This window comes from Emys orbicularis, chromosome 4 (assembly GCF_028017835.1).
Source record: "Emys orbicularis isolate rEmyOrb1 chromosome 4, rEmyOrb1.hap1, whole genome shotgun sequence".
In the NCBI taxonomy this organism is placed as follows: domain Eukaryota; kingdom Metazoa; phylum Chordata; order Testudines; family Emydidae; genus Emys; species Emys orbicularis.
Window position 1 is genome coordinate 89,359,713 of NC_088686.1, and position 24,463 is coordinate 89,384,175.

A 24,463-nucleotide genomic window follows, 5' to 3' on the forward strand; every position below is an offset into this window, starting at 1 on the left:
TTTCCATCCACCTTACAGTCCATTCAACCAATCCATACGTCTTTAACTTGCTGACAAAAATACTGTGGGAGAGACTGTGTCAAAAGCTTTGCTAAAGTCAAGATATATCACATCCACCACTTTCCCTATATCCACAGAGCCAGTTATCTCATCATAGAAGGCAATCAGGTTGGTCAGGCATGACTTGTCCTTGGTGAATCCATGTTGACTCTTCCTGATCACCTTCCTCTCCTCCAAGTGTTTCAAAATGGATTCCTTGAGGACCTACTCCATGATTTTTCCAGGGACTGCGGTGAGGGACAGTCTGTAGTTCCCCAGATTCTCCTTATTCCCTTTTTTAAAAATGGGCACTATATTTGCCTTTTTCCAATCATCCAGGACCTCCCCCGCTCGCCACGAGTTTTCAAAGATAATGGCCAATGGCTCTGCAATCATATCAGTCAGCACCCTCGGATGCATTGCAACTGTCCCCATGGAGTTGTGTATGTCCAGCTTTTCTAAATAGTCCTTAACCTGTTCTTTCACCACTTGAGGGCTGCTCACCTCCTCCCCATGCTGTGCTGCCCAGTGCAGCAGTCTGGGAGCTCACCTTGTCTGTGAAGACCAAGGCAAAAAAAGCATTGAATACTTCAGCTTTTTTCACATCGTCTGTCACTAGGTTGCCTTCCCCATTCAGTAAGGGTCCCACGCTTTCCCTGACCCTTTTCTTGTTGCTAACATACCTGTAGAAAACCCTTCTTGTTACCCTTCACATCCCTTGCTAGCTGCAACTCCAATTGTGCTTTGGCCTTCCTGATTACACCGCTGCATGCTCGAGCAATATTCTTATACTCCTCCCTAGTCATCTGTCCAAGTTTCCACTTCTTGTAAGCTTCCTTTTTGTGTTTAAGCTCACCGAAGATTTCACTGTTAAGCCAAGCTGGTCACCTGCCATATTTGCTATTCTTTCTGCACATCGGAATGGTTTGTTCCTGTGCCCTCAATAAGGCTTCTTAAAAATACAGCCAGCTCTCCTGGACTCCTTTCCCCGTCATATTAGTCTCCCAGGGGATCCTGCCCATCAGTTCCCTGAGGGAGTCAAAGTCTGCTTTTCTGAAGTCCAGGGTCCGTATTCTGCTGCTCTCCTTTCTTCCTTTTGATGACATGCAGCTCTCCATTGCTATTTAACCGGGACCGGGTAGTTCATTCACTTGACTTTCCCAGTGTCTGGCCAGATTGAGGCATGGATGGGAGTTAGTTTACTGAAGCTCAGTGCAGATATGGTATTGGCAGTGCTGGTTGGCTAAGGGAAACCATAGGAGTTGGCCACGGTAATTTCATTCCTTCAGTTGAGAATGGTTAATAAGATTCACAATCTATGGGTTCAGTTAGATCCTCAGCTACTCCTGGATGTCCAGATAGCAGCAGTGACTAAAGATACTTTTATAAACTGAAAACCAATAAACTGCTGCATCTAGTGTTCCAACTTCACATTGGACTGTCAAACAGAATCAGATATTTCATTTCAAAGGAAAATATTAAGCAAGACACTAAGTCACGGCTTATGCGGCACCATCTCAAGTTCTGTTTCTTTTTTCAGGCCTTTATTGTAGCCTTCACATCTGATATGATCCCTCGTTTAGTTTACTACTATGCCTATTTTACAAATGAAGATTCGCCCATGTCTGGATACATTAACAACAGTCTATCTGTGTTCCAAGTCTCAGATTTTCTAGAGGGAAAAAGGCCTGAAAATAATCCAGAGAACTTTCTCACATGCAGGTTTGTGGTGATTTTAAAAAAATAATTGTCTCTATGTTTTACATGCAGTTTTCTAAGTAGATAGTTCTTACTTAATTATAAAATAGATAGGCCTAATTCTTCAATGTTTGAACTAGTGCAGGATCTAGCTTCCTTTAGAAAATGATTTAGATAACCCCACTAACCACCAAAAATCATAATTTTTTTTCATTTGAGTCAAAAGGAGTCCAGGTTGGTGTAACTAATAAATGCAAAGGCATGAAAAAGGGTGTAACACAGAAAGCAACCAACAGGAGAGACTAAGAATGTATGATTTAAAGCCATCCCACTTTGGTAATTGCTGGAAATAGGTCTGACGGTATCTAACTGAATCTAAGGAACCTAGATACTCACCACTCATTATATCACCTCTGAATTCGGCTGTTTCTAAAACTGATTTTGGTCTATGTAAGGGATGATCAAACTGTGGCTTGCAAACCACCTGCGGATCTTTTACCATTAAAGTGAGACTCATGGAGCTCCCCTCGCTCTCCCCCATTCTCCACCTACCAGACTGGGGGCGGAGCGGGGAAGCTCAGGACCTCTGCCTTGCAGTGGGGTGGTGGGGTAGGGGCTTCTGCCCAGCGGAGGTGGGGGTCTCTGGGCTTCAGCCCTGCGGGGCGCACTTGGGGCTTCAGCAGAAGCGGGGCTAAAGCCCTGAGCCCTGTTGGGCACCTCCCGTGGGGCTGAAGCCCCAGCCCCCGGCAGGCGGGTCCCGGCTCTCGATCTAATGAAGATTATCGTATGCGGCTTGGAGGGCCAGTAAGTTTGGTCACCCCTGTCACAAGCAGTTTGATGCAAGTATTCAAAATCCAAGCTCAGCTGGTGAGTTTTGATTGAACACACAGTGCATATGGTGTGCTTCTGTTGCCTGATTGGATACAAGTAAACCTCCTAGAATCAGGTTTAGAATGGAGTGAAAAAATACCCAAAGAATAAGGCCCTGGCATAGCACAAGTTTCTCAAGAGCAATGTTGTGCTTCACACTGTCATGATGGAGCCCTGCATTTTCAAAATGACTCTAGTGTTGTCTTCTTCTGCCTGGCTTTGCCGAGGTATTTGACATTTTATACAGAAGGGCCAATATCTGTATACACATATTGGGACATATTCTTAGCTGGTGTACATTAGCATAGACATATTTTTCCAATGGCAAAGGAATTATGTCCATAAGGGTTCAGTGTGTTGGTGAAAAAGCCTGGATTTGTCCATAGTGAAGGAATTGTGAATCAGAGAAGGAACTTCAGAGACATCCATGACAAAAGGAAAACATATGATTGGATACAAAACAAATCCACTACAGATAGATCATGACTCAGAGTAAAGCTCCCGTAGTCTGTCTTTATCCTGCCATAGATATTAATGCTGAACACACACATGCCTGCTCACACATTGAGCCCTTGATCTGTCCAGTAAATCTGTCCATTCTGATACCATTCAATCAGCTTCCATTGTGCTATTCAGGAATTGTCCATTATTTGGTCACCACCTGAATACAGTAGTAATCCATGTATAAATTTCACTTCTCACACATCCTCAGCCATTCTGTGTTGTTGTGAATAAGAGTGTCTGAGCAAATTGGCAATAGAATCAAGTTATGAGGGCCAACCTGTTCCTGCCAAAGAGAACAGAACATTTAGAACAAGATCAAAAGGTTCCTTAAATGACAGCTGTATTTGCATGTAAATGTCACTGAGCTTGTAGTCTGTCTCAGATTAAATATGACATTTCACCTTTACATTTATTTATATCTAACAGGTACAGAGACTATCGATATCCACCAGGCCACGAGAAGAAATATTTACACACTATGCAGTTTTGGCACATTCTTGCTGCAAAAATGGCCTTTATCATTATAATGGAGGTATGTGCCAATCAGTCTTCTGAAATCAATACATTATACATTCTGTATATAGTTACTATCTTTTTATGAAAGTCAAACAACTGCTGATAATATCCTGTATTCGCTTGCATAAGCAACACAAAGAAAATGTCAGCTGTACAAAATAAAGACCAAACCCTCAATTTTCACTCAGTCCTTACTCAGGCAAGACTCCCGTTGAAATCAAGAGATTCAGTCCAAAGAAAAGAGCAGAGTTAAATCCTTTTATGCAAATAAGAAAATAACTAAACCACTAGGCCTCCCATATGTATAACTCCCATTGGTTTAGTTGGGAGTGCTACTTGTGAGAGGACTGCAGTACTGCTTTCTAAAAGTGTTTTAAGATGATGAGCAGCAGCTAAAATTGCTCAAGTCAATCATTTCAAGTAGTAAGCCAGCCTTTTGCAGGCTATCAAAGGAGTAGGGGGATTGTTTATGAGCTGCATCCATGGCATTTCCCACTGCGATCCTGTCAGTTCTCACAAGTTGAGCTGGGTCAATACGTGGATGGGATATTATGGTAGGGCGAAGACTCACTGGCACGGCGCCTCCTGCTGGTTGTCTAGGAAATTTGTTCTTTTCCAACTCCAGAGCACCCTCTGACAGCTGATGTCTCGTCTGTCGCTGGCCTCCGTGTTCCTCCCAGACCCTGGTGCCCTTTGCCCAGGGGTTCTAACCACCGCAGCAATCCACAATTTGGGTCTCCCCACCCAGGGAAACCACCAACCTCCTATCCCCACCTTGCCTCAGTGGCTACTGCCAGTCATCATCTAGCCCCTGCTCCCTGGGGCTGACTACAGTCTATAAACCACTCATCATCGGCAAGGGGGTTGGACCAGCTGCCTCCGCCTGTATCTGGGCTGCCCCTCTGCAGTCCTAGTACCCTTTTGTGGGCCCTCAACTCGGCCTGCAGCCTGGGGCTTTGCTATACTGGAGCTTCCCAGCTCCCTCTGCCCTTCCCCAGCACTGCTCCACCCTAGGTACCCCGCCCCTCAGCTTCCCAGGCAGCCAGGTCCTTCTCTCTGTACCGCTAGAGAGAGACTCCTCTCTTGAGCTCCTGGCTCACAGTCCTTTTATAGGGCCAGCTGTGGCCTGATTGGGGGGTGGCCTCAGCTGTGGCTGCTTCCACAATCAGCCTTTCCCAGCCACAGCCCTCTCCAGGGCTGCTTTTAATCCCTGCAGGGCCGGAGCTGGGTAATCACCCTGCTACTGTTATCTCCAACGAGCCATCTAGATCCAGCAAAATGGTGCTAGCGATTCAGAAGGTATCACTCTTCCTCCTGAACCTGTTATGAAGCACTTTGGGATCAAAGTTGGTGTTTAAGTGTAAGGGTGTTTTATAATCTTTTTATTTGTACATAAAATCCAAAAATAGCAGCATTTTTTGTAACATGGTGTGTATTGTTCCAGGACAGTCATATTACAGTATGCTCAGTTTTAAAGGAAAAGAGAAAATTTCTTTTTAATAATAATACCTAGCTCTTATGTAGTGCTATTTTAGCTGGAGATTTAATTATTTCTTTATTCTGTAATACATCATCATCACTTTCCCTTGCCTCTTTTTTTTTTTTTTTGGCAGCATATTGTGTTCATTGTCAAATTCTTTGTGGCCTGGATGATTCCAGACGTTCCAGCAGAGGTGAAAGCCAGAATAAAACGTGAAAAGTTCTTAACTCAAAAAATCCTGCATGAATATGAACTCAATAAGCTGAAGCAGAAACTGTGTGAATGCAAGACGTATGAAAACATGGAAAAGGAAGTAATTGCCACAGAAGGAAAAGTGGAGTTATCCGAGGCAATGTAGCTGGAGGGGCTATCCGATTTTAGTCCCTGAAACTCTAGTCCTTATTTATCTGTGATCTGCTCAGTATGCAGTATGTTGAAAGCCATATGATAGTTTTAACCCTTTGCTTTCAGTCCAAAGATTTTAAACATTTGTTTTTCTAAAAGACACCTGTTGCTGAGTATTGTAGTCTTGGTAAATACTATTTCTCAATTTCCCTGTTTTGTAGCTACCCATCGGTCTGGACAATGGATAAATCTCAGGGGTCTAAAAATCAATATATTATTTGGAAATCCTGTGACACTGATTCCCAGCGTAGAGGTTGTGACTCTCCCCAAGAGGTTGTGATCAGGTGTATGAGGGTCATGACTACCCTGAGCTTCCCATACTTCTAAATGGGAGAAGGAGGGGCAGTGCCAACTAGCTCCCAGCTAGATGGCAAGGTATGTACTGGTCAGCTCCTGCTACAGAGAAGATTGAGAATGAGTGTTTAGAACATCACAACTTAATTAGCTAACATTGGAGGCGGAATGATCTTTTTTTGTATCCACTACATTTCATATATAATATTTGTTCACGGGCTTGCAACTTGTATTCATTTTTTTAGGAACATGTGTTTTAAAGATATATTGACTTAATTCTACTTTGGATTTTTTAAGGCTCAGAATTGACATAGGATATCTCCATTAATTTATTTATTTAGCCTATCTCCTAGAACTGGAAGGGACCTTGAAAGGTCATTGAGTTCAGCCCCCTGCCTTCACTAGCAGGACCAAGTACCGATTTTGCCCCAGATCCCTAAGTGGCCCCCGCAAGGATTGAACTCTCAACCCTGGGTTTAGCAGGCCAATGCTCAAACCATTGAGCTATCCCTCCCCATGAAGAAGCTATCCCTCCTAATAAATAAAAAGAATAGTTTAATTTATTTTCAATTTTTTACTCTGAATAATCCTCATCTGCTAAAGAGTTTCCTCATAATAAAGTTTAAACATTGAAAGTTTGTGGAATAATCTGCTAGTTACAGTACTTTTGCCAGGGTTTGATAGTTTAGTTTAGACTACATTATTTAAGGAAACTTAGCTGTTTTATTTCTTAACTCTACAAGACATCATTTGAAAAACTATACTAAGTTAGTAGGGGTCTGCCCCGTCATATGATTTCTGATTATGCACATGTTATCTCTGAGAATGACAACAAAGGGATAAAATGGTTTGAACCGCCTAGTCAGAAATTCTTCAGGAATTAACCACAGGGCTGTGAATTTTGAACAGACCCCAGTGTGGGGTAGCTGGACTGTAAAACAAATTGATCTATATATGTCATTGTGTTTGTATGTGAATGTGATTATAAAGCGATAAAGTTAAGTATTCTTAATATTTTAAAAATGCCAAGCAATGTACATTTATGTAGCCATTGTCCTGATAGTAGGAACCCTTGAATTTTTTTGTTTTTAATCTTGCCAAGCAGAAACCTTTTTTATTTTGTCATGGGGCTGTCTGCAAAGGTATGAAGTATATTAATTGTCAGCTATTTGTGCAAGATAGCTACAAGCTGTTTATGAGCACTGCCCTTGCTATATAATTTTAATTACAAAGGTTTTACTGATTTTACTATATTTTAAAGACATATCAACCTTACAATGCTTAGTGCCTTGTTTATATGCATTTTACACAAGATGTGAAAATGCTAGCTGTATAATTAAATGATATAGCATATCTTAGAAGTGAACCTGCAGGCATCATGAAACTTTGAACCTCCATATGGCAGTGCATAGTGTTGGCTTAGCAATGGCTACATATGCAAACTTCAGTTTGTCAGTGCTATGCAAAAGAGTGGAAAGCACTGTGAAGTGGACTGCGAGCTGAAGATGCAATGAACTTGCTGTATTCTCCCAAAATGTAGTATGCTAGATAGTGATATTTGGAATTTTAGTATATCTGCACTTTGAAAGTTATAGTTACTCAAATGTACCAGACCAAACCCCCCATCATCTATTTTGCCTTTCAGCTAAAGAACTCATTGTTTACTAAATCCACAAGTTTTCGGTTCCACTTTTGGTTTTAGCAGAGCAAACTTGTGAATCAGAAAAAGAATATAATAAATACCTGGCTAATTAGCTGATTATTATAACAGAGTTTTAAATCTGTGTCTTGGGCAGAACTAACATTACTGGTAGAATTTCTAATGATAAAATGTTTACCTCGAATGAACATCACATGATTCTCCTACCGGCCAGGAAGGTTAAGAAGATGTACATCTCTTTCCATTGTAATTCAGCAAGAGTGTTGGCTTAGCAATGGCTACATATGCAAACTTCAGTTTGTCAGTGCTATGCAAAAGAGTGGAAAGCAGAGTGGCAACTGACCACATTTGATGACTGAATACTCACTTGGCTTTCTTAGACAGGCTTCCCAGAATCTTTATTGACGTGGGTGTCCCCAGGGCTTCTTGGTTAAATCTGTAACATTGGCGATTAGTATATGTGATGAGCTGAGATTGCGCGGTAACATTGATGTAACTTTAAAAACTCTGATTCATTGTAGAAGTGCATGTATAGCTAAGATTAGTCTGCTGCTTAAGAGCGTATGTTATATTATGAAGTGCAATAAGCCAAAGATTCATTACAATTGCTGTAATTCTGTATACTCTACCCAACCATAGTAAACGATGCAAGCACTTTGCTGCTTTTTACAGATATTTTACAAATACTGTAAATTAAATGGAGAATGTGCAGTTTTCATATTATTTTCAAGTTTAAATTATTTTCATAATTTTGTTACTGTTAGCAACCGGCAAAGCATGTGTAAAGTAGTAAGGTGAAAAGATACAACATGGTAATGTAACCTCTGAACAAGATGCACAAAAGGTCTGCTTTCAAGTTAAAAACCAGTAAACTCAGTGTCTGATGTTGTATTCATGCAGATTTAAGAGAATGTCAATTACTCCAAGTCTTTGTAGTTTAAAAAAAAAAAGTCTTAGTTTGCCACACTTAAAGTTTCCAGCAGTGTAGTTGTGTTGGCAATGGACAATGCATCTTAAAAAACAAGGAGAGAAACAAATAACTTAAAGATAAGGATGCAGCACTGATGTGCAGAAGCACCAGGTAGTAAAACAATGAAGCTGATTTAACACGTGGCCCCATTTCTTACTTCTAGTTCATTTTCGGAGAGCACTTACTATGTAATCTTATACTCTAGGAACATTGGGTTGTTTTCTTCACATACTATAGTATATATTGAAAAGTGAAAAACTCTGGGATCAGCTTTAAACATACACATATTTTACACTTTAAAGCATCACTTTTTGGCGTGCACAAAAAACTATTTAAAAGACAGTAAATTATCATGAAATTAACAGCTAAAGTTACATAAGAACAGGTCGGTCTAAGCTGTCTCAGAATTTAACTATTTACCTTTTCTTTGTTAGTGGCTAAGCATTGTTTCAACAAACTTTTATTAGCATAACTAGGGTTATAACCTTTCACAGATGATATTTTTTTTCCTGAAAGGTGTTGCAAAGTGGCAAAAATAAAAGCCATACTGGGAATCTGAAAGTATTAAATATTCTGTGTTGGGTTTTTGTACATTTGAATACCTAGTTTTGATGTTGAACATTAATATTGAACGTACAAAATATATACTATGACTGTATATATGTCTCTAAAAGTGTCCTTTAACCACAGTGAAACGAGTTCGGTGTTGTAGCTACTGTAACTTTTCGGCAACAGTGGATTGCTTCAATAGAATTAGTAAACGAGGAAGATTATTGGCTTTTAAGTATAAAGAGTAACCCGATCAGGGAATTTTCCCCCCAATATAGTGGTGATATTTGTGCTATAGAAAGATTTAACATGCAATGATATAAGCAAATGACCATGAAATAAGCGTTCAACCACAAAACACTATACTGTTTTTCTAGCAAATTTATTACTGTGGTTTATCTTTTTTATGTAAATTGTTTAATAATGTTGCCAGTTTCAGACTGCAGGAGAAAGTGGCAGGGAAGGATAGATTTTCTTACTGAGCTGTTTGCCTCTTTTGCTTCCAACTGATATTGTCATGTAAATGGACTGGTATTTTTGACTGTTAAGTATCGTACTGATGTATATGATTCACTAATCCTGGGATAATTTTTTAAACATTGCATTAAACTAGCCTATGTGTACAATACTGAGATTTAAAATGCATTGGTGAATAAAGCAATGTTTATTTTTTAACTGGACTGTCAACTTTTTTTTAAAATATTGCTTGTTTTGTAAAATTCGGCATGTGTCTGGAGTTAAAGGGCTGAGTCTGTGTTCACAGGGCCTCAAAAAAAGTGATATTTGTATTATAGATGATTAATCTTTGATCATCGATTTGAACACGACATTGTATTTAGAGTCAACAAAAATACATACTGCTGATGAATTCCTTTTACATACTAAATGCTATAATAGAGAAAGAGTATAGTGGACCTATATCTTGCTTGAAAGAACTAATAGAAAATCACAAGATAGAATGATTTATGTAGCTTCATCATGATTCATAAGAAACCAATTGTAAGGACCAATTTTTTCTTGTATTGTATGCACTTCCTCTTGACTGATAGGCACGTGTATATCATATCTAAGGGGAGTATATCCCTGAATAATTTGTGTTTGCTATTTCCGAGAACCATGATGACATGAATCCACAATCCAATAATTTTGCTCCTGGTGCAAACAGGACTGTGCACAAACAGGCTGTCATCTCAGACAGGCTATCTTTTCCTGCACTATTTGAAGCAGTCTCTTTTTTCTACTCCTGAACCCAATAACTTAGATGGCAATTTCCTCACATGCTTTCAGCTCCCAGAGTCTGTCCCACACAGATACCACCAGTAGAACCAGTGGACCACACATTTGGAATTCACGTTTTTAGAAGTATTTTTATTAAGATATTGGATCAAATTGTGGTCTCAGTTAACTAACTTACGGCATGAGCAGAGGAAAAAAGTGCTAAAAAAGGTAAAAAGTTCCTTATGAAGAATTTTTACAGTGCTTTACTCAATGGATTTGTAAACATGAACATATTTTATTCTCTTCTTTCAAACTCAGTTGTGACAACAAGCATCCATTGTAGACTCTGTGTTTGGCACTCCCACTGGTGAATCTGGAGTCTGGTCCATCATTGCCAGAGAATTCACTTTACTTTCAACATTCAGCAGATGCTGCCACTATTATTAAACAAAAGGCAACAGGCCATCAGACATTATCAGATCCTCTCTGGGAAAAACTGAAGACGAATCACAAAAAGCACTTGGATTGATTCCATCCAGACTTCAAAGGGGTTTAACTCCAAGAAATGAATAAGTACAGGTGCAGTGACAATATTTTAATGCAAACATAAAATGACACTAGCTTGGGAAAGGATGCTGTGCAAAAGATAAAGTAGACAATGTGATTATCTACCATGCTGTTGACTCTGTAACCCTATGTTTGGTGGGTTCCTTAAGTGGGTATCCAAAGGTAAAGTAAGAACAGTAGTAGGAAAGTGAGGAGGAGGAAAGCAGCAGCAGCAAAAGAGAAAAATAAACAGAAAAATTGAGAGAAGGTGAGCAAGATGGAAGCAGATAAAGTGTAGGGGGATGATGTAGCTATGCCTTGATACATGATCGTTATGTTTTATGATAGGGTATCTTTCAGAAGCTCCCAGAAGAAGAAGAATTAAAGCTCATTTGACACTCTCAAGAAACAATAGCCTGGCCTTGAAGGCCAGCAGCATAGACAAAGGGTCAAATCCTGGCTACATTTAATTCAATGACAAAAACACTCATTGACTTCAGTGGATCCAGGATTGCACCCAAAGAGGGGTACATTGTAATGGGAAAAATTCATAAAAACTTGTGAGACACATTGTTCAGTCATACAAACAAATGATGGGACCTCGCAGAGAACCCTAGTCTACTCTTGTGACAGGTATGGCAATGTCCTGCAATATCCCTGTAAAACATTATTGAATTAAGTTTAAGTTTGGAGTCCATTGTATTAAATGCAAAGGTTTTGTATTATTGTGGGCTGGGATGATCAAAGGACTATACTGAACAATGAGCCAGACAAGAATGGTCTTTTGGGACAATATGTATGAAGTGGATTTCCTGGGAAATATCTAGGAGGAGGTGAATAGAAATTCCTCCCTCTACCCCCAAGTTATGTAAAACCCCAGCCTTTTGAAGCTACATCCTGTGAAGGGAGCCTTTGTCTGCTGATCACCTGTTACCTGAAGCCAAGATCAAAGGCCCAAGGTGTATAAAGGAAGACTGAACTATTCATGGGTGTGAGAGTTTTGACATAAAGCTGTTATGAACTTTTAACCACAGAAAAATCCCTTTGGGGGGGTTGAAGGACTAACTCTTACCAGAGCCATTATTGAAATTGGGCGTGGGATGATCTCTGGTATGTATATTAATATGCACATAGGTTCTTTTATTGTTTTAATATCTTTTCTCTGTAATGCTCTCACTTTAAGAATAAATGTGCTTGCTTATATGGGGCCGTGTGGTAACTTATAATTGGTAGCAATTACAGTGGTTCATAGTCTCTGGAGACAAAGCAAAGCACAGACACTGGCCTGTTTAGGCTGTCTGGCTTGCTGGGGTATTGTCACAGTCCTCGGCAACTGCACTTGTATTTCCCCTCAGTAGTCCAGCTGCACAGTTCCCAGCACAGACGGGTTGCCTAAGGACACTTGCTTGCTTTCTCTTCAGAGATGGTTAACAGGTCTGATTGCTACAGTTATAAGGTACCACACAGCACTTCCTATGCAAGCCTACTTTATTCTTAAGATAAAAAGCACTCCATGCCAATAAACATGCTGGAGTTAACTGCAGCCGTAACATAGATTCTGGCAGGAGCAGTTCTTCAAACCCCCACTCAAGGGGGATCCCCTGGGGTTACAAGTTCATTGCACTATTGCACAAGTTCAGATCAATACAAGCACTCAGTCTCTGAGACATTGGTAGGCCCCAGTGTTTCCAACCCTACCATAAGGAGCAGGGCCCTCCTTGGACCAGGGGTCCTGGCCATTTGCTTGAACAGGAAGAAGACCATGAGCCTGTTTAAAACCAGGCTCTTTCTCCAAAAATTCTTTCTTTGTCTGTTGGTCCCTAGAGAATCCATTCTGAACTAGGATATGTGCACGTCTCCATCGGGGTGGTTTTCAAGGATTGATAATGGAGGAAGTACATAGTGTTTCCCCATCTCCACTAGAGATGGTAGAATGACATACACAATTGCATTTTTAATGCCATGTACCCTAAAGGTATTAAATCTAATTCAGTAAGGTTTAACTTTATTCACTAAAGTTTAACTAAATTCCATAAGCTTTGTTCAGGCTATTATAGGGTATTGTCAGTCTGTCATAGGGATATCACAGTGTAGGCCGGGAACTGTGCAGCCTGGAAAAACTCTGGTCAGGAGGGAGAGAGATGTGGGTGTACACCCAAGACAGGTGACGGCTGAGGAGCAGGAGCCTACAGTGCGTGCCCTTGGCAGACTACAAGGGGGAAATACAGGTGGAGGTGCCCTGAACTGTGACAACAGCCCCATACTGCCCCCATTAATGTAAATGGCAAATTTTCAATGGGGGAAAATATCAAAGCTTTTATTTACCTTGCATGATTACCAAATATCCAATAACAAGGGCTGCACTCAGAATATACCTCTTCTGTTTTAACACGGTACAAGAGGAGAAATAGTGCTGTGCTAGTTTTGTCCAGTGCACCTGTTTGTGGCTAGTCAATGTTCTTCCTTTATGTTCCTCATTTGTCCTATGCAAAAATGGGAAGGGCATTCTCCATGTATTAGGATGTATTCGGACGCCTGACAGTACTGATGGACAACATGTAATGAACTTATATTAAATATCAAGCAAATTCATGCTATACGTAAATTAATTGTAATTCAATTCTAGAAACGTAAGTGTCCCATTAGTAGGTATGTGGGAGAGTAGGTGCTCCAGCTAGGGTCTGGAAGGTAGCATGCTACATCATCAGAATCTGCACATTTCAAATCTGTCTCAAAATGGAGCTCAGCAACACACTGAGAAGATGCACTTGGAAAATACCTTGTCCAAAATGAAAGAGACACTGCATCCATAAAGAGAGGGGCTTTTGGACCTGACACCCTGAAAGGGTTGGAAGTCACAGGCGCAACACAAATTTTCAACAGTTGAACATCTACCCCCCTGTTTTTAAGCACTGGCTTGGTGTCCTTAAATGGTGACACTGAAACTTAGGTTTTTGGTCTAGTTTAAAATAGTTAATTACCTACTCTCAATTATGCCCATACATAAAATGCTTTATGAATTGCATTGCAATGGTTCAAGGCTGTATTTTGAGAAATCAGCTAGGAGAGGAGTGGGATATGAAATCTGGCAAGGAGATCTCTACTTTGAAAGATGCCTAAGAACAGTCCTCTGCCCCAATAACTGAGTCTTCTTTCTTAATGAGAAATGATAGTCTAAAATGTGAATTAAGTGAGTTTGGTTTCTTTAGCTGTTGGACAAAGCAGCGCTGCAACAGTTAACCAGGAAATAACACCTTTTTCGTCGAGATTACTAATTGATTTTGATTTGTCATTTTGTAGTCAAACAGTCACAGCTGTTGCTTGAGAGTACTATGCACTAACTGAACAGCTTGGGTCAGGAAAGGAATAGAAATCTATATAGCTCTGCTCTTAAATGAGGAAAAACTATGGTGTATATATATGAACATAAACAGCTTATTTTTAAACTCAGGTGGATTTTTGATATACTTTGTGATTTAAATTGGACCATTGCTGGCAGCAGGATACCAGACTAGAAAGGCCAATAGTCTGATCTGGTATGGTAATTCCTATGTTCCTAGGTACAAGAGCTCCTTGTGGAATGTTCTTTCCACTCACAGGGGCCAGATGCTGATCTGGTACATGGTCAAATCCAGAGTAATCTCATTGATGTCCCTGGAGTTACTTCTAATTTACACTGAAATCTAACCCAGCCCAGGATCCTTAGGTCCAGCTGCAACATTGTAAAAGCTATTAAATCAATAACAGGGTATTTAAAGTAATGGCTAGTTACTTCTAGATGGAAAATAGCTACATCGTTAATGAGAACTACTAATGTAACATACTGCAAACCATGCTGAAAATGTACACTTTGCAGGGTCTGATTCAATTCTCATTTACATTGGAGTTAGTGAGGCGTAACTCCAGGACAATCACTGGAGTTGCACTGGTGCAAAACTGTTGTTAGAGCGGAACAAGCTCCATCCATGTTGATCTACGTACAGTCGAGCCAGTATTGCACTGGTAACCACACTCCAATCTTTGCCTATGAGCACTCATTCCTGGCCTCCTAAAATACTATCACGAGATCAAATTCTGAGTTTACTGGTGGAAATCTGAACTAACCTAAGTGAAGTTTAACAGTTACTCGGGTTTTACATCATCCTAACGAAGAGCAGAATCTGTCCCACTGAATCCCTGCTCCTTGTAGAACTTATTGACACAGGCCCATGTGACCTCACATAAAAAAGAAAAGCCTCTCATATTGCTGAATCCCTCCTGTGCAAACATTCCTGCTCCATCTGTTCCAGTCCCGCCAGCCACCTATGTTTAGCCTCGTGAACCCCACTATGCTACCCCTTTCCCAGCCAAGACAGGATTGGCATTTCTCACCTTTACACACAACCTACTTAACATCATAACCTTAGAAGTCTTCACTGGCATCCCATTTCCAACAAACACAAAGGGAGTTCGGCATAGGGAGATGGCACTGAAATATATTGGGGCAGGGACATCATAATTTCTACTGACATTATGTGCGTTAAGTAGCTGGATCTTTTATAGAAGATTCATGTTTTCCTCCCCCATCTCGGCATACCTGACATGCTTGCCATCAATGCTATGTACAGCAGCTAAACTGTCCTGCACTCAGCAACAAAAAAACTTTGGTTCAACATCAGATTTTCCCTTATTCCATTTAGCTCTCATCATGTTGGCCTTTGTTGATTTCCCGCAACAGTTGCTTTGTGCAATTTAATAGAGAAAAAATGTTCCGGAAGCATGGACCATATGGTAGCTGACTCTGCATATATTTTCAAGAGTAGTTTATGGAAAAGGTATAAAAATGCCCCGTCAGGAATGTACTAAAATGGAAGAACTGCTAGGAAGGTAGAGAGAAGTCTATGGTGTGTTGCCATATAGTCACAATGTAACACTTTGCTATCAGTGTCTCTTGAATAAACATTTCAGTTGACATTATCCCATTAGCAGAGTATCAGTAAACATTGCAATGTTGTAGACAGTTATTTATTCCCAGGTATTGCAATGTATTCTAGAAACTCTTTGGGTAAAATCCTGACCCCACCTGTAAGAACCTGGACCGAAGGGGATTTTGGTCTGCTGTCATTTCCACATCACCATTGGAAACTTAGAGTAGGGGCTTTGGGAGGACCATATGCAGGTAGACTGTAGGCAATACCACCCAGCAGGGCCTGTGTGGTGGCCCTTCACACCCTAGTGATTGGCTGATGCTAGTATTTAGACCAGGAAGCCATTATGGGCAGCTGCCTGAGCAACAATGCAGACTGCTCCAGAATCTGCTCGCTGTAGACCCTAGACTCTGGCTTCTGACCCTGGTTTGTCCTTGGCTCTGCTAGCTGTCTGCAACTTGGTGCCTGACCCTGACTTCTTGGCATTCTGAGCCGGCTCACTCCCAAGCCTGCTACTCATCTCCTGATCACCGTTTAGCAGCTGACTGGTGCAAACAGGCTGCCCCTGGCCAGCCCTAACACCATGAAAGTACAGCTGTGTGAATAACAGATTGTTCAATTCAATGGCCATACCAAAGCATCTAACTTTAAAAACAAAATTTGTTTCAGATTGAAAAAAATGTATTACATTTTCAAGATTTTTTTAAAAACTCTTTTTAGCATAAATTTGAAATATATTTTGACACAAAAAGTTTTTTGAACATTTTCTATTTGAAACAAACCATTTTGATTTTTTTTTTTACTTGTGGAGGGAGTTAGAGCGGATGGAGGTTTAAACCAAAACAATTCTGCAAATTCAACACAAATTTGTGATGTCTCTTTCATAGAAGATAACTAATAGTGAGGCAAATCAGAAACAAATACAAGAAAAAATTTCCTTACACAGCCCACAGCATTCACTGGCCTTGAAAGTCACAGTCAAGTATTGTGGCTGGATTATTTAGAAAGGCTGGATTTTGCCAGCAGTGAGAGCAGTTATATTTTTTGCATGATAAGTTAAACCTCGTGCTGCTAGATGCAAGCTGCTAGCATACAGAAGTCAGGAAGGATTTCCTCCTTTTTTGCATAGCACTGCACTGCACAGCTGGTTATGTGCATCAGAAAAGATGTTGAGCTTTCTTTGAAGCAATTAAGAGAAAGGATGCTAAACTCAATGTGCTAGTTTGCAAATCCTATAGGCCAGATCACACCCCTATAATTCTGCTAGTGAAAGAGTTCTCCAGGCAATTTCCACTTCTTTATTGAAGTAGGATTCAGGTGTCTCTTTGACACTGTCTTCTTGCCTCCTTCCTAATGGACATTACAGAGGACTCGCTATTACTGATCCCAGAGAAAGAGCAGTTTCACACAATATAATTGCTGAATGTAGCTCATTGGAACACCTAGGCACAATGAGGTGAGTTAAAGGCACATGGCAGCCTTTAATTAAGATGTGACGTTGATAAAAAAAGGTGTAGCCATTGTTTGACCTCATTTGTGGTTTGTTCTTAAAATTGTTCAAGAGATGAAATAACCAAACTTTAGCTATATTTATTAGCTAAAAACAAAGCCGTACAACATGAAAAGGAGATATACATACCTTGAAAAGGAGATATACAGGAAGCAATTTTTATCTCACAGCATGATTTAGCTACGCAGAAGGTGTACTTCAGTGATACGCATTTCAGCTAGTAGTATTTATAGTATGATTTTTACAAGTTACAAAACTCTTTACATTTCACTAAAATCCAACCCACCAGTTCTTTAACTTCTTGTTTTGTGCTCTGTGGTTTTTCTTACGAAGTTCCCAAAAAGAGATTCCAAACCAGCTGGGTGTAGAGGTACAGTCTAACCTGTGCTAGACATACCTCTCATGTAACTTGGTTTTGACAGGCTTCCTATTTTCTAATGACAACACTGACTTCAGCTTTGCAAATGTTGTGGGATACTTGACGTGGGTGAACAAAGGTGTGGAGAGTGCATAACATGTTCCATTAACATAACTTCCCAAGACATATCTCTAATGAATATTATACTAATATCATGTACATAATACCCATTAATGTGGTGCATATGACACTTTCCATGTATGTATTGGCTAACCGATACCTAACAGTGGACTGGATTGAAACCATAGGAGAACCACCTGCCATTTACACATGAATGCACAGCAACGAAAATGTAGTTATAAAGCAATGGCTTCCTCTTTGTTGTGACATAAAACGGAGGGCCAGATTAGATTAAAATGTATGAAAAGCCATGGGAGGAGACTTTTTACTTGAAAAGCTTAATGAAGAATCCATTATGGAGGTTACCCCAAATTGTCCCATTAAGGGAGAGGTAGGAAGGGGGGGGGATGTTCCTCCACACACATAGGAAAGCCACTTTTAGACCTGATAGATCCCAAAGGACCCACACAGAGACCCTATACCTGCATATTGTCTCTGGCCCCCATAACACATTCCTCCCTAGTACCAATGGGGTTGCACTGTTAGGAAACCCTCTAGCTTCAGCTGCCCAGTGTCTCCTGGTTGGACATAGGGAATCTGCTGAAAGACACGTACAGCTTGTGGCTGTGTGGGGAACAATGTGCATCACACCCAGCCTCACCCCCTGACAGTCGCTGACTCTCCCCTCTTCCCCATGTGTAGCCCAGACTTTGCAATACTCTCTCTTCAGCCACTTGATTCACTCTCTGCATTGTTCTACTCTGTGGTCACTCCTCTGCACTGCCAGTCACTTGGCTATAGCTTTGTAGACATGACCATTTCTTTTGCTCTTGCTGACATCAACCATTTCATTCACCTTTCATCAGAGGTTAACCAGAGTTTCTGGCCAGCTGTGTTCCTCTGGCAAGCCAGAAGTGCACTTGACACAGGACAACTTCTTACTTCTGGCCATAGCGAATACATGTGAGCGTTTACTGTTTCCAGCTGAGCAGTCTGTGTGGTAATGTGAGGTTAAATGCTGAGCAGCTGCATTTGAACCAGAAGGTTGCTTCCTCTTACTGGGAAATGACTGTGAAGTTTTGGAACTGAAGGGCTGGGAAACATGTTCCCATGGGATTGTGGGATAGAGTGGGCAGACTCTGAGCTATGTCCACACTGCAAAATGTGTGACCCACTTGCCTAGCAGGGACCATGGGGATGAGTCCAGAGGGCTTCTTGCCCCAAGTCACACTCATTTCTGTATGGACAAAAAGGGAGCTTGGGCTTAAACCCGAGTCTGAAACCAGTCTTAGTGCGATGGGTAGACACCCCTCCCCCCACCCAATGCGGTCGCAGAGTCCAAGCTCCAACACAAGCCCAAATGTCTACACTGCAGTTTTATAGCTCTGCAGCCTGAACCACACAAGACTGAGGCAGCTGACAGGCCAGCCAAGGGAGTTTTATTGCAGTGTAGACATACTCTCAGAGCCCCTTTATGCTAACTGGCAAAGGGTGCACCCAACACACTGTCTTCAGATTATTTAGCCAAACAGTGTCTTGTAAGGTATACAAAAACTGGTGACATGCTGGTTATTAATATTATTGTGTACGGTTAGTTTGTAAAGCAATATGTATGTGTGCAGGAAGTATGTTCCTAAAATATGTTCAGCCCAAGCATTCCAAGGAAAGCAAATAAACAGTCATAAGCAAAGGAATGTTGTTTCACCCATTTGCCTGTGTCTCCAATGTAAATTGAGCAAGGTGAGGCCAGAGACAATGGAAATACATTTACATGTAAGGTAAAAACCGTGATTAAGCCAATTGAAAAAGCAAATTGACCAGAGGATGAGGAAGACAGCATGGCATCTACCAGCAGGGGAGAGAAACTTTGTCTGGATTTACTTTGTAAAGAATACAGTTCAAAGGTTTACTGGACTATAAAAGGAAGGGGAAAGAACCACTTAGTTATCCAAAGGGGACAACCCCCTCTGACTCTGTTAGAGTTGGATCCTGAAGGGCTGGAGATGCTGCAAACATGATGTAAGTGAGAAAACTTCTTAGGCAAAGATTGAAACTTGCTAAAATTGAGTTTTAGTCACTAAACAGATTGTTTTGTGTTGGCACCGTACCTGTTTCTTTTTCTCTCGCTTAGTATCACTTAAATCTCTGTTCTTTATTACTAAACTTAAACTTAGTGTTACTATAAACACTAAGTGCTGTTATATTGAGTTAAAGTGTGAGTCTTCAGTTAAACTGAGAGACTGGAGTGCTCACTGTCTCTTTGGAGGCAGCAAACAATCATTTCTGTGAGTGTCCAGTGTGAGGGACTGGACACTGCAGAGAGATGTTTCTGAGGGGGAAACAGGTTCACTGACTGTTACCTGCAAGGCAAGGTTAAGACTAGCAGAGTCTCTCCAAGTTCGCCGGTGAGGCGGACAGGGAGCTGACACACAGTCCAAGCCCCAGCAAAGCATACGCCTTGCTGAGGCAGAGGGGTAACACAGTGACTCACTGTTCTGCCTGTCCTGAGGAAAGAGTCACAGCTGGTGTTATACTTATTGATGCCACAGTGATTATATTAGAGAGAGAGACAGAGAGAGCCCTTGCAGGAAATCAAAACAGCAGGAAACCTATTTCTTTGAAATGTAACAGAAGGTCATCAGCTAATCATGTGAAGGGAATGACCTCGAAATTAAAAGTCATTTTGAACTTTATGTTAATGAACTATGAAGGGGAGGGCTATTCAGAAAACACTTGCAGTGTGAAGACTGATTATCTGGGCAATGAGGGGAAACTGAGGTGGTGCATCAAAACTGAGGCAGTGGATGGATTTGAAGCCAGACAAGGTAAGTTCCTGCTTCAGGGACCAACAGAATGCTTATTATCTTATGGCCAGGAGGAGGTTTTAAATTCAAACTACAGTCTGGCAGTAAATCACTCTTTTCTTCTACACAAAATAAGACAGAGGAGCCAACTTATGGATAATGAACAGGAAGAATTGAAGCTGGGCATGCATAGAAAAGGCTGGTTGTGGGGAAGGTGGGGTTGTTTTTTTGTTTTTGCATCTAGCAGCTGAAAGAAATTAGAAGCAAAGGCAGAATTTGGAACCATACAGAAAATCTATCTTGACTCAATTTTAGCTTTGGGAAAAAAACACTTCAGATTTCCACTCAGTGTAATCAGACACCTGCGTATGTATGGAACACCCTCCCCTCCTCCTGTGCAGACGCAAAGCCATTATATCGGTGATATTATTCACACATCTGTCATGTCAGGGAGCCGGGCAGTTACCTTAGTAAGTGGGTAATTACAGGAGTAAACAGCTTTACAAAACAGTACAGTATATGGGATGAGGATGGGGAGAACACCTGGCCAGGTAAGTGCTTGCCATGTCTCTCTTTTTTGGGGGTGGTCGTGGTGTTCATGATTTCATATGAAGCTCGATGTGTGAAGTTTCCTAACTCAGTGTTTAAGTACAATTACTCTAGTCCAGGCAGTCATGGGCAATTCTGGGACTTTATAGTTAACTACTGCAAAAGGTATCCACAGTTTATAGTTCTTAGCACAAGAAATGAAGTAAAGAAGCAACACTGTCATCAAAGCAACACTTGCTTTGTTCTGTTTAGAAATACAGATTTTTACAAATCATTTTAGAATCTCTTCCTTGCAGTCCTGATACTGTATGGCAGGTGGTGGTAAAGTAATGAAAATAGAGCACAGTCCACAAAATATACAAGAAATGGGCGGGAGGGAGGGGGGAGGGAATTGTTTCAGTCTTTAATATTGTACATTTAACACAAGTAGATCATTTCTTATGGTAAGAACTGAGGTTTAATTTGATTTTTAGAGCCAGATTTTTGCATAATAGTATCCATTTCTGTGGGCATTGAATAATTGTGGATTCATTTTGTCCTTGCAATTGTGTGCTTCAAATCAAGGCTTCTAGATGACTAAGTGAATCAAATGTTGAACAAATTATGGCTGACTGAATATTTGGTACGTAATCCATCTGGCCAGAATGTGATGTCTGTACTCATGAGGAACAATAATTTACACCAAAGGTACTCCCTTTGAAATCAGTGTGGCTAGTTGTGGATTAACGTACTTCCCAATGTGCGGAAGGGAATACAGTGGAATAAGAGGAGAATAAGTTTGCAAATCTTTTTTCAGGAGACTAGTGAAAAGTCCATTCCAGAGGTCCTAGTCCTTCACTAATTTCTCTGGGACTTGTCTCTCGTTGATGTGAGCGAGGATAAAATACAAGTTGGGGATTGCAGATAGCTGGAGTCCCCAGGGATTCTTTGCTAAAAGATATAGTCACAGCAAGGGGAACAAAAGACCATATAGAATGACACTTGTTGATGAAACAGAACTTCTAGATCTCAAGTCTTCCTGGTGACTTGAGTGTACAGCAGTGGATGATTACTTTATTAAGTAATTAAGTATTAAGTATATTTTCACTCCTTTTCTCTTCATTAACTGTCTGCTCACAGTTTTCTCAAATCTATTTGCTATTCAAAATTGTAATTTCCGTGAGTGCATTTTGATCCATAGCTCCTTTCACAAGAAGATAGTTTATTATGGATCTCTAGTATATGAAATTCAAGCTTTGTTGACTAGTTTTCACTTGGCATATAGGTTACACTGCATGTTTTTGGCCCCTGATTGGTTGAACATAACTTCTAGAAACAGGCTTTGGTGCAGATAGTCACAGCTACAAACTAAAAATGTGTTTACAACAATTATGCTCCAATATTTGCTTAAAATTTGCTATTTCTGGGAACACTCCCACCAGCAGACTAGTTTGCTTGGAAGTTCACAGAAAGCAAACACAACATGGATATGAATTCAGTGAAATGAATACTAACGTATACTTTTCACTTTGGCCCCGCTCTAGCAATGAAGAGTCAGAAAAGCTAGTCTTCTAGTTTGCACTGTCTTAAATCAGGATTAAGTCCACTGAAGTCAGTGGAGTTACATCAGTGTACATGATAGATGAATCAGCCCTGGAGTTACTATTATGGGCCTTGATCTAAAGCGTATAGAAGTCAGTGGCAGTCTCTATTGATTTCAGTGGGCTATGGATCTAGGGTGACCAGATGTCCCGATTTTATAGGGACAGCCCCAATATTTGGGACTTTTTCTTATATAGGTACCTATTACCCTCCACCCCGTCCCGATTTTTCACATTTGCTATCTGACCACCCTACATGGATCAGAACGATAATGATTTATTTGTCATAACAAGACCAGTGTGCGAAGGCTCAGACATCTCATCTTGGATATGATGGGAGGTGGACAGACTTTATTCAGTTGATAATGTTGAGCTTCAGTGAAACCAGTTTGCTTTGTATTTGGACAGAAAGCAGAGGCAGACTTCTGTGGAAGTGCTGGCACCATCCTAGGCACCATCCAGAGGACTCTCATCCCAGGGACCTTCCTCTTTATCCTGGCTGTGGGACTAACTTTGAACATGCCCGTCATCTGGATCCTCATGTTCCGGGTGAAGCGCTGGAACAGGAGCACTATTTTCCTTTGTAACTTAGTTTTGGCTGACATCACTTGGATCTTAACCCTCCCCTTTCTGATCTACTACCATCTGAATCAGCTGCATTGGATCTTTGGAGATGCTCTTTGTAAAATTACCAGGACAATTTACCATGTTTCCTATTACTGCAGCATCTACTTTGTCACTTGTCTGAGTGTGGATCGCTATTTGGCTATAGTGCATCCGTTAAAGTCTCTGTGGTTGTTAAATAAACAACAGTCACTACTGATTTCCCTCTCCATATGGGCAGTAACTAGCTTGGCCAGTGTGCCAGTCCCCTTCGTTGCCAGCACCCAGATATGCCCAGACAACAAAACTATTTGCTCTCTTTATGTATTTTCCAGCTCCACCTATATAACGCTTCCCTTTTCCATGTGCTGCACAGTGGTTGGCTGCTTGCTGCCTTTCATTGCTATCTGTTACTGTTACTGCAGCAGTGTCAGGACACTGCAAAAGACTGGCCTTCATCACTTTCAGAAAAGGGATAAGCTCACCAAGCTCATGTACTCTGTTCTGATAATTTTTGCACTCCTTTATTTCCCTTACCACCTGTCAAGAAACACCTGCATCTTCTTAAGAGCATTGTGGCCCAATGGCAATAGGTCCATTGAGCATGCAGACACCATGTTCTTTGTAGAGGTAGCAGTGTGTAGCCTTAATACTTGCATCAACCCTCTCTTCTGTTTCCTGGCAGGAGGGGATTTTCGAGACCAGGTTTGCAAAATAGCCTCCTCTTATTGTCACACCAAAACCTGGAGGAGTCAACAGCAAAGGACATCTGTGTACCCAGTATAACTCCATTCCCTCACAAAACTAATTTTGTCAAGCTGAAAATTATGGGAAAAATTTTAGCCCAATTGAAGTCAACAGCAAAACTCCATTGACTTCAGTTGTCAGGGGTTCACTGTTTATATAGTACCTTGGAGATGCTTTGATCTCTCAGATTTGTAAGAACCATTAACTTGGGGAATTTAATTCTGGAGATGTGGGAGATGGTTATAAGCAATACAATTATTCAGGAAGTCCCAGAGTCTAAAATTTGTGTGAATCCTGGTTCCATTTTATTCAAAACACCAAAAATTAAGGAGGTAGTGAACAGAACTGGCTGGAAAATGAACTTAATGTCACAAAAAGTATTACTATTTCAAAAGGTTCAAAACGGATCCTTTTTTGGTCAAAATTGAAAATGTTAACAAAATGCTTACTAGCATTTTTCACTTACCAAAGCCCCCATTCCGATGAACAAATATGTTTGTTTATTGAATCTTGTTTTCAATTTTGATAAAATTTCA

At 40.8% G+C, this 24,463-nt stretch overlaps 2 protein-coding genes across 3 annotated transcripts in view; both read left to right on the forward strand.

The window, feature by feature from the left end:
* The window catches only part of ANO5 (anoctamin 5), a 94,711-nt gene extending 89,246 nt beyond the window's left edge, over positions 1 to 5,465 (forward strand). For both annotated transcript variants that reach the window (XM_065403062.1, XM_065403063.1), the window contains 3 exons: positions 1,580 to 1,761; positions 3,538 to 3,643; positions 5,241 to 5,465. In XM_065403062.1, coding sequence (XP_065259134.1) covers positions 1,580 to 1,761; positions 3,538 to 3,643; positions 5,241 to 5,465 — 513 coding nt within the window. The remainder of the gene's footprint in view (positions 1 to 1,579; positions 1,762 to 3,537; positions 3,644 to 5,240) is intronic.
* Positions 5,466 to 20,972: 15,507 nt separating this feature from the next.
* Positions 20,973 to 23,966, forward strand: LOC135877258 (P2Y purinoceptor 1-like). Its single transcript, XM_065402652.1, has 2 exons — positions 20,973 to 20,999; positions 22,986 to 23,966. The coding sequence occupies exons 1-2, from the start codon at positions 20,973 to 20,975 to the stop codon at positions 23,964 to 23,966; spliced, it is 1,008 nt and encodes a 335-aa protein (XP_065258724.1).
* Positions 23,967 to 24,463: the final 497 nt, after the last annotated feature.